The following is a 14,541-nucleotide window of genomic DNA, read 5'->3' on the forward strand; positions in this document are numbered from 1 at the left end:
CTTTTAGATTTAATTTTAAGAATTAGTAAATTGATATTTACTTTATTTAACTAAGCAGATGTTAGTCAATCTTCAGTATAACCTTAAAACAGCAAGAAAGCTTATAGATAAGCACTAGTTGAAGTTAGGTTAATATTGCCTATAAAGAAACTGGTATATTTTTCTTTCTTCCTGCCTCTGCTTCTATTTGGAGCCTTAATAATTTATAATTCCATTTTCCCCAAAGAATATTTGCAAGAAATATATCCCTTGAACTTAAGTTTAGATATTAATAAATTAAAATTCTATGATTTTGATATAATGTTGTTTGTATTCACTACAAATCTAATTTTTTGCTTTAAGAAAAAAGAGATTTATTTTCACAAAGATTTTTCTGTTTAAAAAAAAACCCCACAATAGTTATTTTGATTTTTTTATGACTACATTATGATTAACATTAACAAGAAAGTTTTAAACTTGGGAAACTAACTTACAAAAAATGATATTTACTTATTTCACTATTATGCTGTAGAAAAGCATTTCTCTGCAACCAAAGGATATCGACACTGTTTATGTTCCTAATGAACTACAAAGCATTTCAGGTTAAGAAAATATACTGGTCAGGAAATCACTCTGAAATACGATTGTCTTTATACTACTTGGCCAGGCTTTTTTAAGCTGTCAAATACTGCCCTCAAGTGGCATTAATGGCTCAGTGCAAGATGCAGCGTTCTGTTAATCATGCTAACAAAACCATGTTAAACAAATAAAATCGAAACCTACCTTACTGCTGAAAGTTAATTTTCTATAACTGTGAAGTTATTTTAAATTTGAATCAACATAAGAGAAAACAGTTACCATAATCTTGCTTTCTGTAATCTGTCCATAGAGGTTCCATATTTAAATCATGATTGGCTATCATGAAACCTTTATGCACATCTAAAATCTCAGAAAAAAGAAAGTAACGATAAGTGTTTTAAGGATATAACTTGCATTCTATACAAATGAATGCAAAACTCAAGAGCCTACAGCTTGTTGGCAAATGGTGTAAATGAAAAGTAACTGAGTCCACTTTGAGGTTTAAGAAATAATTTCCTCTTCAATGACAGTTAACTAAAAATGTTGGTGTTGGTTGCAGGACCTTGATTTCCATTATGTTATATCATGTCACAGTAATCTACCAAGAAAAAGATAAAATCAAGTAAATCAGCAGTAAAAATAAATGAACCCAATTATGTAGAGCTGGGGCCCTTTTAAATGTAAACTATTGGGGGGGACAGGGGAGAAAGTATTCCAACTCCTCGGTAAACTTAATTTCAAGGTTCACGTGGTACACACTCAGAAAAATATCTGATTTACATAGCTTTTGGAAGGTCATTAAATTTTCCTGTATGTCCCTCTTTCCTATCTTGTTCAGCAGCAAAGAGGTTTAACTAAATGCTTTATAAGGGAAATTAGTAATTTAAATAAACATTTTATGCTGGGAAAAATACAGCTGGGGAAAGGCGCATGCATAACCAAACAGAGAAAGCAGTGACCATCCCAAAGCTTTTTGATTGCTTATAGCTTGCTTCAGTTGCATTAAGCCAAACTGGTGCTGTCTTTCTCCTTTTGCGCTCTGCACACTGTTAAGTGCTCACCTGCAGCTTTCCTTCCAAAATAGCCCATTACATGACTGTACAGATCCCTCAGTGGAGCCTCTGGTGGCATTCTGTTCTGCCTCTGTGGGGAAACATTTGCCTTCGGCTTCGAAAGAGCATGTACAACAGTTTTATAAACGCCACCCAGGGAGCCCTGCTGTAGTCCTGCCTCATAACTTGACGACTTAATAGTACTACGACTACCTCCTAACTGATTACTAGCAATTCCTTCTTTTTGTAATATGGCGGTGGGGATCTCTGTAGATTCCTTAACTGTCTTACTACTTACTGGTGCCGTGTCTAGAGGCCTGTACACACCGGGTTTCACTAGCTCGGTAACACTGTTTGAGCTGGCATGGGGGCTGCTGATGCTGCTATTGCTGCTGCTACTAAAGCCGCTGAGCTTCCGCAGCCTCATCTTCCACGGAGCCTCTTTGTTTTCCAGAGGGTTATAAAACTGAACTGACTCAGTAGATGGTCTAAAAGTAACGTGAACACTATTTCGTTTTTTAGAAGCAATTTTCATGATTTTGGCTCCATGAGTTACTGTTTCAGACAAGCTCCTTTTAGTTGGAGAAAGCTTGCTAGTGCTTGTAACATGAGGCATTCTGTGGTTAACAGGTGCTTTTAGAGTAGTTTTCTTGGCATGCAAAACATGTGGGACAATGATTTTTTCATTAATTTGCATACCCTTAACCTTTTCAGCTATTGTTATATCTATACAGGCATCTAATTCTGTGGCTGTTTGTCTATACAGATGTTTCCTCTTTTCTTTATCACAAGGGCTACCCGAACTAGGTTCCGATGACTGTTTATCACTGTTTAGTTGTTTACGTTTTTCAGAAGTTTTTGTTCTCATAAAGCTGTCTAACTGGTTGGGTGCACTGTTACTCATGAAGACAGCTGAGTTTGATTCTTTTTGAAACTGTATGTTTTCAGGAGTCCCAACAAAGGAGGTGGTATTTTCTGATTTACTTTCCTGATCTATGTGTTCTAATTTATCTAAGGATGATCTTTCATCCCTATTTACTGCAATAATCACTTCCTGTGAAGCTACATCTTTACCTAACTCGTTTTTACTATGACTTTCCTGGTTTTCCTTAAAATATTCTTTCAGGGAGGAAAGAAGATCATCATCTCCTTCAAGGTCAATGTACTGGATTTGTTCAAAAGCTGAATCTGCAAGTTCTACTGGATCTATTAAGTGACAAAGATGGTCATATATGCTATCACCAACTTCCAGAGAAGACTCTCTACTATGAGTATCAGTGATGTGGCTTTCAGTGGATCTAGTTATTGAAGAAGCCTCTGTGGAACTCTGCAAGCTTGGTGCATGACGGGATGAACTGTCAATTACAGGAACTGCACCTTTGGCTCGTTCAACAGTGAATGGTTCCAAGATGTCAGAAGTGCTGCTACTTCGAGGCAATGGCTGCTCCTCACTCAAAGCACCAAAAACTTCATTTCCAGTGTCTTCGCTTTGTGAAAAATGTCTGACTCTAGTTGAACGAGGAAGTATTTGAGCATCATCAATATCTGTAAAAAAGAAAAATTACAGAGTAGGAACTATACGAATATGAAAAATAAGTATTAATTTCAACCATACCCTAAGCATATGCTTAAAAATAAAAATTTTTGAGATTTTTTGTAAGCTCAATGAAAGAAAATCTATTAAAAATACAAATCTGTTTTTAAATAATGATGTGCACAAGCCAATATAGCATGTAGTATAAATGAATTAGAAAACTACCAGAATACATTTTAATATGTTAACATGCATAGAAATAGACAGTGAGGTGATGAAACATTTGGAAGTGCAGTTAAAGATAGAGCTGTGCCAATAAATCAAGGAATTCAAACTTGCTATTCAATTTTTTGTACTTATTTAAGTTCCAAGCAGAAAAAGTAGATCTTAACACAAAAAAGCTGATCTAAATATCCCATTGCAGAATCTTACAGGGTCTTATAAATTCCTGTTTCCTTCCTTACCAGGCAAGAGGCATCACCTTTTCTTCAAATTCTTGCTTATCTATTTGATCACAGATTACACATGGAAATCTCCACCCTCTTCCTAAAGTCCTCTTTGTCAGGAAACTATTTATCTGTTCTACTGAGGTATTTTACTTTATTTAATTATAGTATTAAAACCTATTCATCCTATCAAATAAAACTAATACATTGCTAAAAAAATAATTGTACTTTTTCATTTCTGACACAAACACCATTAATCTACTAGGAAGAAACATTCTCTGCCTATCACTGGCCCATTCCATTAAATAACCATCAAACCCTAAAAACTGTACCTATGGCTTCTTACATTTCTTTTAAAGAATTACAGATTTTAGAGTCAAAATGGACATCATAGATTATTTAACTCTCTCACCGAGGAAACTGAGGCCCAAAGAGATGAAGCCACTCTCTCAAAGTTGAGAAGCAGGTTTAATGTTCAACGTCATTACATTGTTTTTACTGCCTGAAGTGCTAAGTATATGGTAAATCCTCAAAAATATTTACGAAATTGAAAATCACAATATGAAATACTATTTAGCTGTAGAGATATATACAAATTAGAAATTTTAGAAGTAAAATACCATGTCTATGAATCTATCATGACCTCTAACATTACCTAGAAATAACTAAAAAAAATTTTTCAGAAGCCAGAAAAATATAATGAAAAAAGGACACAGAGTCAAAAAGTCAGATGTTGGGTGCTCACTAGGCTTGTAATGCAAAGATTATAAATAACAGAACTATAACTGATCAAAATGAGAAGATTTAGATCCAGAGTAAAACAGTTACTTGTCCAAGATCACAGATATACTTATTGATGGTGTTAGGTCTAAAACTCTGGTTTTCTTACTCCAGACTCCGACACCAGTTTTCTCATTTATAAAATGGGGATACTAATTAAAAATATTCTCAGGATCCATCCAGTGGATGAAAAGAGGCTAGTCCTTCTGCTATTTCACTCATATCCCTTTCTCTGTATGAGGTCCAAAAGGAGCCACCTTATACTAAATTCAGATCAAGAGAAATTTGTAATATACTAAGATTGCACTGTATTCCTGAAGATATACATTTAGACTCCCAATACGGGTCAAATACAAAATATCTCCTAAAGTTGAAACAATTTCTTGTTATCATTAAGTTGAGGAGAATACAACACTTTAAAAAAATGTTGGCTTTCTTCTTCATGCACTCCACTTAGAATTCTTCTAAATGAAAAAGCAAGCATCTCCTCAGAAACTTTATATTTATGCATTATACTCCATTTATTACTGTAGTAGATAAGTAATGCATATTTGTGTATCTTGACGAATGCTAAGTATTTTGGTTTATCTCCCGTAATAGGTCATAAGAACCTCTGCCTAGAGACCATATTCACCATGCACTCCAGTTTCTTTCCACAAAATATTCTAATAGACTCAGTAAAGGATAGACTATATAACTTTTCTATAAAAATTATTAAGAATTTTATAGTTGGAATTATTAGCTGCAAATTCAAAATCAAGATCTTAAAACCTTATTAAAATCTAATATGAGACTAACAAATATACGAACTTCAAAAAAAAGGAGAATATTAGTTTTAATGTTTAGTTTCCTTTATTATTTATTTATTTATTTATTTTGCCCATGCTGCATGGCATGCGGGATCTTACCCCAACCAGGGATTGAACCTGCGCCCCCTGTAGTGGAAGTGTGGAGTCTTAACCAGTGGACTACCAGGGAAGTTCCCCTCTATTGATATTCCATAATTTTTCCATTCTAAAGAAACCAGTAAAGATTATTGTGAAGTTCTGTTTTTAGGAATTTCTTCCCAAACCCAGTCCTCACATTTCATGTTAGGAAATTTAAACATTATTTCAGTCTAAGTGTTTTTCCCTAAACTTTAATGTCTAAAAAACTTTCAAGTCTAAGAGGGCAAGAGCTTTGAAAAAAAAAAATTTTTTTTTCTATCAATAATGTACTGTTAGAGAATTTAAAATTAAACAAAAAACTTTTTGAAAGTTTTAAGCTTTAAATACAGTTCTTACACGGGCATATAACAATACTAATTGCATAAAAGAAATCAAAGTCAGTACTTGAATTAAGCATGACTGACTCTAACGAAACTTAAATTTAAAGAAATATACCTGAACCTTGTTGAAGATAAAAAGTCTAAATGACAGCTAAATCATATACAGTTGTCCTTCTGTATCCGCTGGGGACTGGTTCTAGGAGCCCCCCATGGACACGAACATCCACAGATGCTCAAGTTTCTTATATAAAATGGCCTAGTACAGTGAACACAGTTGGCTTTCCACACCTGCAGGTTTACATGGATTCAACCAACCTTGGATATGAAGGGCCGACTGTACAGTCTTTCCTACATGCATTGTTCTAAGCATCTTACACGTATTAACTCATTTAATCCTCACAACAGCCTCATGAAGTAGGTGTTATTATCCCCATTTTATACATGAAGAAACTATTTAATTCACTTGCCTAAGGATACACAGCTAGAAGATGGAGAGGTGGGATTTGAAGTAAGGAAAAAATTAGTCCATGGTCTTAATTTCTTGAATAATATATATTACATATTCAGGAAATAATTAATTTTTTAAAAAGTATTATTAAGAAATTATAAACCAGCACAGTGATTTATCTCTATAAAGATAACACTCTTAGAAATCAAAACTTAGTCAAATACAAATATTAGTAAATGATACAGAAGAACACAACGGACAAACTTTGTATTGGATTGCTGAAAATAATGGTAGCAACAGGTTGTAACAGAAATGCCCTTCGAAGCTATTTAATTATGCTGCTTACATTTTACCTTGAACAACGGCAGTGTCTAATTAATTTATTTTAATCTAAAGTATCAGTAACCAGTGATTGAGCAAAACAAGAAAAAAGCTTTTTAACAAATTAAAAAAAAAAACTTGAACATTGAGAAATTGCTTCCTATAGAGCCTACAATGTGTTAGCAATGTCAAGTTTCATCTCTGGATTTGCTTAATGATGTTTTAGCATTAAAGTGTTGGAAATTATTTCTGGATTAAAAAGTAGTTTTTTCTGAATGTTGTGTTTCAAAGAAAAGTTTTCTTTGCTATTTCAAAAAGATAAGCTGTAAATTAAAGTGTAATATTAGCTTGTAACATGTAAAAAAAAAATTCTTTTCACTGAAATTTACCTTTCTTCAGGATTTTGTTTGTATTAACATCACAATATCCCCATTGCTTGAAATAGCTCTTGTCACATAGTAGGGGCTCAATAAATACTGGTAGAAGGAAAGCATGTCTTTTATATTAAAAATAGTAGCTGTTAATTACTAAAATATCAAGCTAGCTCCTCAGGGGGAAAAAAAATCTCTAAATCTGTAATACTAACATACCACTAGAAAATTTAAATAATTTCTAAAACGAGGTATAGAAAAAAGTGCCAAAATCCCTTTTACCAAAGTTAAATTCTATTCTCGGTTAATCATAAACACTAGCTATCAGTAATAATATTTTTACAGCTCCTGAATTCATAAAATCATTTCTATTACTTTATGTAGAAACTGATGCCATTTAGAAGCTCAAGTTTTTTCTGAATTACCTAAAGGAAATGACAATGTTCTTTATGTAATTAAAAAAAATTTTTTTGCCTATTTGGGCTATAATAGCAATGTACCTTCAAGGTAAGTTAAGAAATATAGAATATCTATGTTTTCGATTCTATTATTAGCAGAGGCTAGTAAAACTTCTACATCTTTTTATGACTAGATGTTCAATTTTTACGTAATTCAAAGCAGTATGCACATCATTGAAATCATATGAAAAGACTGAAAAGCAATAAACCAAGCCCAAATAATTAATTTTAGACCACTAAAATTTAAAACACTAAACTATCTTCTACTCTTATCCTTCTAATATTGCTTCCCTGACTCTTAAATTCTGGAAATAGACAAATGACCAATATTTTTTTAATAAGAAAATTATAGTTTTATTTGTTTGCAAACATGTTATATAATGCCGTGTTTAAGTTAGATTCAAACTTTTCTTGAGATGCACTTTTAAAAAAATTAACACAAATTATTTCAACAAAAAATCTAATTTAGAATTATGCTAGAATCTGCTGGTTTTCTAGGTGGAAACTCTGTAAAAGGTTACTATCACATATTGATGACAAGAAGAAATAAATTCCTTGATTGTGCAAAGAAGAACCTGCTTGTTTGATTAGAGATAGAAAATTCTCCTCCTGATTAGGCAGAATTTAGGAACAGTATGGGGCATGAGACATAACATCTTCTTTCTCCTGATACTCAGAAAATAGAAGCAGAGAGATCAAAATATTTTGCTCTACAGTGCTCAATTCAAATATTGAAGTACTGTTAATAACCTTAGCAGTCTACATAATATGGCCTAGACAGACTGGAATCTAACAGCATCAAATATGGCAAACAAATTAGCAGTTTTGAGAACTAACTGGAAGAAAGTGGGTTTGTAAACTTTATTTCAGGGTGAGACACCCAGAGTTCTTGATTAGAAAATAATAAGAAACAGTTGCAAAAGTCAGTTGCCCACCATGCCTATGTTCTTTTACATCCCTTCTATCATGAAAGTATTATTTCTGACAGTAAAAGCTAATTTGCTTAAGAATAATTATTGAGATTTCTGACTTCTCTTTGTTTATCAGGAAAATAAAGACTGCAAGGCTGGGCTACCATATGTGTAAAACTACAGTCTAGTGTAGAAGAGAGGACAGGAAAAATGTGCCTGCCCAGACACCAGCACTGCTGCAGAGCTTTAAAAAATAAACTAAGATACTCCTGCAACCCACAGGATATTATATCAAAACCTGAGACAGAAGCCTGGGAAGAAACATTTGTTCAACATCAGATGAGTCTAATGTTAAGAACTAAAGTCACTGACAAAGTCAGTGCCCTTGAAATAGTCCCCAGAACTTAAGAAAAACTCTCCAACGATATTCAGCTAGTCAACTAGTTTAGTCTATCTATATATAGCTATACCACATAGCATCACATTCACAACAATGTAGGTTGAATGGTCATCTAACCAAGAATACTAGAGGAGAAAAAAAGGGCTGGATAAAAATAGAGTACATTGGGCTTCCCTGGTGGCACAGTGGTTGGGAGTCCGCCTGCCGATGCAGGGGACACGGGTTCGTGCCCCAGTCCGGGAGGATCCCGCATGCCATGGAGCGGCTAGGCCCGTTAGGCCCGTGAGCCATGGCCGCTGAGCCTGTGCGTCCGGAGCCTGTGCTCCGCAACGGGAGAGGCCACAACAGTAAGAGGCCCGCGTACCGCAAAAAAAAAAAGAGTACATTGAAAACTGACAGCTACTTCTTAGAAATCGTAGTATGTTAAAATAAACAAACGTAAAAGGAATTAAAAGAAGTGTCTTTTTACCCTGTAAGTATTCAAGAGTAGCAAGTAAATATTTTTCTGGAAAACCCTACTTCTAACCAAAAGCTAGAGTGATTGTCTATGGGTAGTTTCATTGTCTTATTGGTGAAACAGTTATAGAAACCTCAACTCCTGATCTTAGATGACGCATCCAGGAAATACATTATTATGAGTTCAATTAAGCCTGCTCACAGCAGGGGGAGAGAGAAAACTATGAAGAACAATTTCTTCTTTTATGTAGTTCACTTTCCTTTTTAATTTTGAATTATATACCTCCTCTTGGTTTGGGAGAAATCTCTGATCTTAGGGATGGTGAAAGGGATTTCACCTGAAATAACATTATTAATAAAAATGCACCTTCCCTCACATAAGCCTATAGTCAATTAGAAAGTTAAGAGGGTACAAAGATAGGTTGTTTAAAAAAAAACCCAGCAACCTCACCAAAAGTGGCAACGTCAGGGAAATACTCCTAAGAAGAGTATAGGAAAGCACCCAAGAATGCACCATAACTTTCTTTGAGCTAGCACATTTTGCATAGTAAGCACAGTTGACCCTTGAACAACACGGCTTTGAGCTGTGTAGGTCCTCTTATTTGTGGAGTTTTACAAGTAAATATGTAGTACAGCACAACACTACGTGCAGTTGGTTGAATGTGCCCATGTGAAACCACAGAAATGGAGGGCCCACTGTAAAGTTATACATGGATTTTGGACAATGTGAAAGGTCGGCACCCCTAACCCCTGCGTTGTTCAAGGGTCAACTGTATACTCAACACAAATTTCCTTCAGTCTAAAAGACAAGGCACTGTATGATCTTAGTCATACAAAAAAAATTTTTAAAAAGAAAAAAACTGATCTATGGTGATACAAATTACAAAGTCTGTGTATGTGTGTGTGTGAGTGACTGACTCAAAAGTGTCACTAGGGAATTTTGGGGGTAATGGAAACATTATATTTTGTCTGGGGTGAAAGATGATGGGGGGGTGTACAATTCTCAAAACTCACTGAACTGAACACAGGAACTATGCATTTTATTATATGTTAATTAAGCCTTATTAAAGAGCAGACCAACCCAATACTGGAGATCAAGGACCTGAGGCAGAAGTGCAAAGCTAACCAGGTTTTGAGGCTTCTTAGAAATTGGGGCTTCACAGAATGGTTGCTTTATTTGGTTTAAAAGTGAGTTGAGTTCTTAGAATTCTATATGCTATTATAATCTAATATAAATCCAAAGATTTATTCCAAAACAACTTTTAGATTATGTACTTTTCTCAATTACTGATTCCCCTGGCTTAAGTTCCATTACTATAGATGATGAAAAATGCATTGTTCAAGATTTGCCATATAGTTAGTCAAATAATGACATTATAAATATACATTACCACTTCACTTAACCACCTGAGAAGAAAAAATCAAACATGAACAGAAAAAAACCTGACCATTTACAACCCAAACTATTGGTCATTGGCACAGCACTAAACTTAGCACTTCCAGAATGAACTGCAAGGATAGCATTAGAGTTCAAACAACTCAAAATGTTGATTGCTCAACCACTTTCCCAATTTCCCACACCTCCCCCAAAGAAATTAACTTTGAAGGGTTTATTTGATTAAGCAAAATTTGAAAGCAGAAGGATTAAAAAGTGAAAAAGGTGGTGCAGAAATTAGCAGAGGTGGCACTACCTGAAAGCTCATCAGAAAGGGGAGTGAGAACAATATCAGGCAAGAAGGGTTTGGAAGTATGGATCAGAACAGGAGCACTTTTAGCACTGCGTATATAGGCCGATGGCAGAGCACATTCACCAATGGATCGGCTTCTCATGGCTTTAAAAAAGGAAAAGAAAGAAGTGGGGAAGGAAAAAAGAAGTGACTATAATGAAAGGCTTGTGTCACAGAAAAAGCAGCAACAGAGAAAACTAAAAGATACAAAGGAAGGAAATCTTAAATTAAAACATTTCAGCACGGCAAATACTGGCAAGCTGTAAGAAAAGAAATTAGAGAACACATATGACATTTCGAATGTAAATTTTTTGGTGTAAAGCAGGAAAATGGTTTTTTTTATTATTAGCAGTTACAATGGTATAGCATTAAAAACAGCAGACACTTTAATTAGCACTATGTTCTCAAAACCAAAGGTCAAAAAGTTCATCGAATGGAAACACTGAAAAGAACCAATATTAACAGTTCCAAGAAATTTTAGGTACCATATTTGGTATTTCTCTGAGCCACTCTGAGGCAATTCTGAGCCATTCTTCTTAATGAAGCTGAATTCCAAGAACAAATTCTTTCTTTCATACTTTTTCCTAATAAAGTTTCAAAGTCACTCATAGGTCTTTTTTAGAGAATTTTATGTAATTCATAATCTAAAGAATTAAATCTCATGGTTAGTATTTGTTCCTGGTAAAAGAACGCTTGATCAAATCAGTATCTCCTATTTATATTAAACTTAACAGTATAATTTTAAAATTTTAAGTAAAAACACAGAAAATAGAATTTGCAATAAGCATGAAGAATCGAGTTATTGAGAAAAATGTTTATGCTTATTCAAGTCTTAAGCATATTATGTAAAAATTTTAAAGATTAAATTTTTGAAGATAAAAACTTAAAAACTGGAATTAAAAAAAATTTGCATTTGTAGTTGTATTTGGTAATTTCTTAAAAGTAACCAGTTCACAAAATTAAAGACAAATTCTGACACACTTAGAAATAAATAATCAAGTTTATACTTCCCAAATATTTTTTAACTTAACTTTTAGTTTAGAGATTCTTGAATAAATGAAGGTATGTATGAATGGAGAATTTAAAAGAAACAATACTGCATAATATCCAGTGTAATAGTGACATTGATAACAAAATACATATATTTGAATGTTACCATCAATTCGAAATCTTAGTTTTTCTGATTATTAGAAACAGCTGGTTCCCCGATGGCTAAATCCCTTAGTCTGTCACACAAGGCCTTTGCAATCCAGCTGCAATATCCACGGAAACTTCTCCGCCTTCTGTTCTCCCACGTTGCTGCCACACAGAATTTTATACTGTTTCTTACAGATTTCATGCTCTTTTACAACAACATGGCTCTGTGAATTCATAATACATTTGGTCTTCTTTTCTTCTTGATACTCCTTCATACATAAAATGTCATATCATCTGTGATGCTTTTAAGACTCTCCCACATAATTAACTTACTAGCAATACAGCAATTACCAAAACAAACAAGAATTCCTTCTTTTACAAAGCTTACAATCTGTTTTTAGTGGACTGTACGTTTTATATGTCAGCCTCCTAACTTTTCAAAGGCAAAAACTATATCTTCTTATCTTTATAACTCTGGTGCCTGGCATATATGAGCTCAATAAATCTTTACTGAATGAGTATCTGTATTTGGGCAGCACAGCATAATCATTTGAAAAAAAAAAAGTTTTCATTGTGAACATATAGAGGAGAAAACCAAAAAAAGTATTAACCAAAAACTAGATGTATGTCATAGAGTTATAACTGGAAAAGGATAATTAGAGAGTCCCTAACCCCCAAATTTATTAATGTTGGCAAAATAAAGGATTCTTTAAGAGCAGCTTTCAGGTAAATTTATGTGCAGCAAAACATGGAAGGTTGGAATATATTAAGAAAAGGCAACAACATGCCTTCAGTGTATGGCTTTCTGTATAAGGTATTAAAGATAGGTATATTTTAAAATTGAAACCATACACAAAATGTCAGAATCTGACCCTACTCGTGATTTCCTGCTAGCTTCTTCTACCTCTCGTGGAAGTGACCGGCAATTTTATAATCCGATTTGAAATAAAAGTTATGTTGACTTCAAGGTAATCATTTCTTAAAACTTAGAGCAAAGACATAAACACATAGGTAAAACTTGAAGTGCTGCTTATCAACACAAAAGGTAAAATGCCACCTACAGTTATAATCAGATGTGATTTTGAGAGATATTTCTTTTAAAACTAAATTGAATCAAATTTTCAATTCCACAGATGAATTACAAGTTTCTTGAATTTTTCCCTTGGGTTAGATAATTCCTTGGAGATAACAATTCCTTCTATTCCTTCTTTCTCACCACCAACCTGAAGGAAGAGCTTGGGCATTTCCCTTGGAACTTCTCCCATTATCACAATGGTGTAAGTTTGTGTTCTGATCCTGAATGAATTCTTCAGAAGTGCACCTCTCCATCTGCTACTGTACAACAGGTCTTTAAGCATACCTGGAAATCTGTCAAGTGCCTCACAGCTGCGCAACCTATGCTACAGAAAATGACTTACATGAATTAGCTCCTGGGATTTTGGGGATTTACTAATCTAAAGCTTAGATCAGAGAATCTCTGTAAAGCCACTGAAACTGGTCTAACTTCAGTTAATTACCCTACAATAGTCTCTAAGTGTTCAAGTGAAAGGAAGAGTCACACGACTCTCACTTTAAATCAAAAGCTAGAAATGATTAAGTTTAGCGAGGAAGGCATGTCAAATGCCAAGACAGGCTGAAAGCTAGACTGCTTGCTCCAAACAGCCAAGTTGTGACTGCAAAAGAGGAAAAGTTCTTGAAGGAAATTAACAGTGAAAAGGCCAATGATAAGAAAGCAAAACAGCCATATTGCTGATATGGAGAAAGTTTTAGTTGTCTGGAAAGAAGATCAAGCCAGCCACAAGATTCTCTTAAGCCAAATCCCAATCCAGAGCCAGGCCCTAACTCTCTTCAATCCTAGGAAGGCTGAGAGAGGTGAGGAAGCTGCAGAAGAAAAGCATGAAGCTAGCAGAGTTGGTTCATGAGATTTAAGGAAAGAAGCCATCTTCATAACATAAAAGTGCAAGTGGAAGCAGCAAGTGGTGATGTAGAAACTGCAGCAAGCTATCGAAAAGATCTAACTAAGATCATTAATGAAGGTGGCTACATTACACAACAGATTTTCAATGTGGACACAACAGCCATCTATTGGAAGAAGATGCCATCGAGGACTTTCATAACTAGAGAGGAGGAGTCAATGTCTGGCTTAAAAGCTTCAAAGCACAGCCTGGCCCTCTTATTAGGGGATAATGCACCTGGGGACTTCAAGTTGAAGCCAATGTTCATTTACCATTCTGAAAATCCTGGGGCCCTTAAGAATTACGCTAAGTCTACTCTGTGCTCTATCACTGGAACAACAAAGCCTGGATGACAGCACATCTGTTTGCAACATGGTTTACTGAATATTTTAAGCCCCACTGTCAAGACCTACTGCTCAGAAAAGATTCCTTTCAAAATATTACTGCTCATTGACAATGCACCTCATCACCCAAGAGCTCTGATGGAGAGGTGCAATGAGATTCACATTGCTTTCATGTCTGCTAACACAACATCCATTCTGCAGCCCATGGATCAAACAATTATTTCAACTTTCAAGTCTTATTCTTTAAGATACATTTCGTAAGGCTACAGCTGCTATAGATGGTGATTCCTCTGATGAATCTGGGCAAAGTATAGATACACTGAAAACCTTCTGGAAACAAGAAAACCATTCTAGATGCCATTAAGAACAATGTGAC

General features: G+C 34.7%; 1 protein-coding gene across 10 annotated transcripts in view; it reads right to left on the reverse strand.

Annotated features, from left to right (window-relative positions):
- Positions 1-14,541, reverse strand: part of RALGAPA1 (Ral GTPase activating protein catalytic alpha subunit 1) — a 228,295-nt gene that overhangs the window by 116,821 nt on the left and 96,933 nt on the right. For 5 of the 10 annotated variants that reach the window (XM_029237176.1, XM_029237175.1, XM_029237178.1 and 2 more), the window contains exon 17: positions 1,620-3,155. In XM_029237176.1, the coding sequence (XP_029093009.1) occupies positions 1,620-3,155 (1,536 nt within the window). Of the gene's footprint in view, positions 1-837; positions 919-1,619; positions 3,156-10,693; positions 10,835-14,541 lie in introns of all 10 variants that reach the window. The other 5 variants (XM_029237182.1, XM_029237181.1, XM_029237180.1 and 2 more) reach the window with 4 other exon arrangements.

The sequence above is a fragment of the Monodon monoceros genome, unplaced genomic scaffold (assembly GCF_005190385.1).
Source record: "Monodon monoceros isolate NGI ecotype Baffin Bay Population unplaced genomic scaffold, NGI_Narwhal_1 Super_Scaffold_21, whole genome shotgun sequence".
Taxonomy (NCBI): Eukaryota; Metazoa; Chordata; class Mammalia; order Artiodactyla; family Monodontidae; genus Monodon; species Monodon monoceros.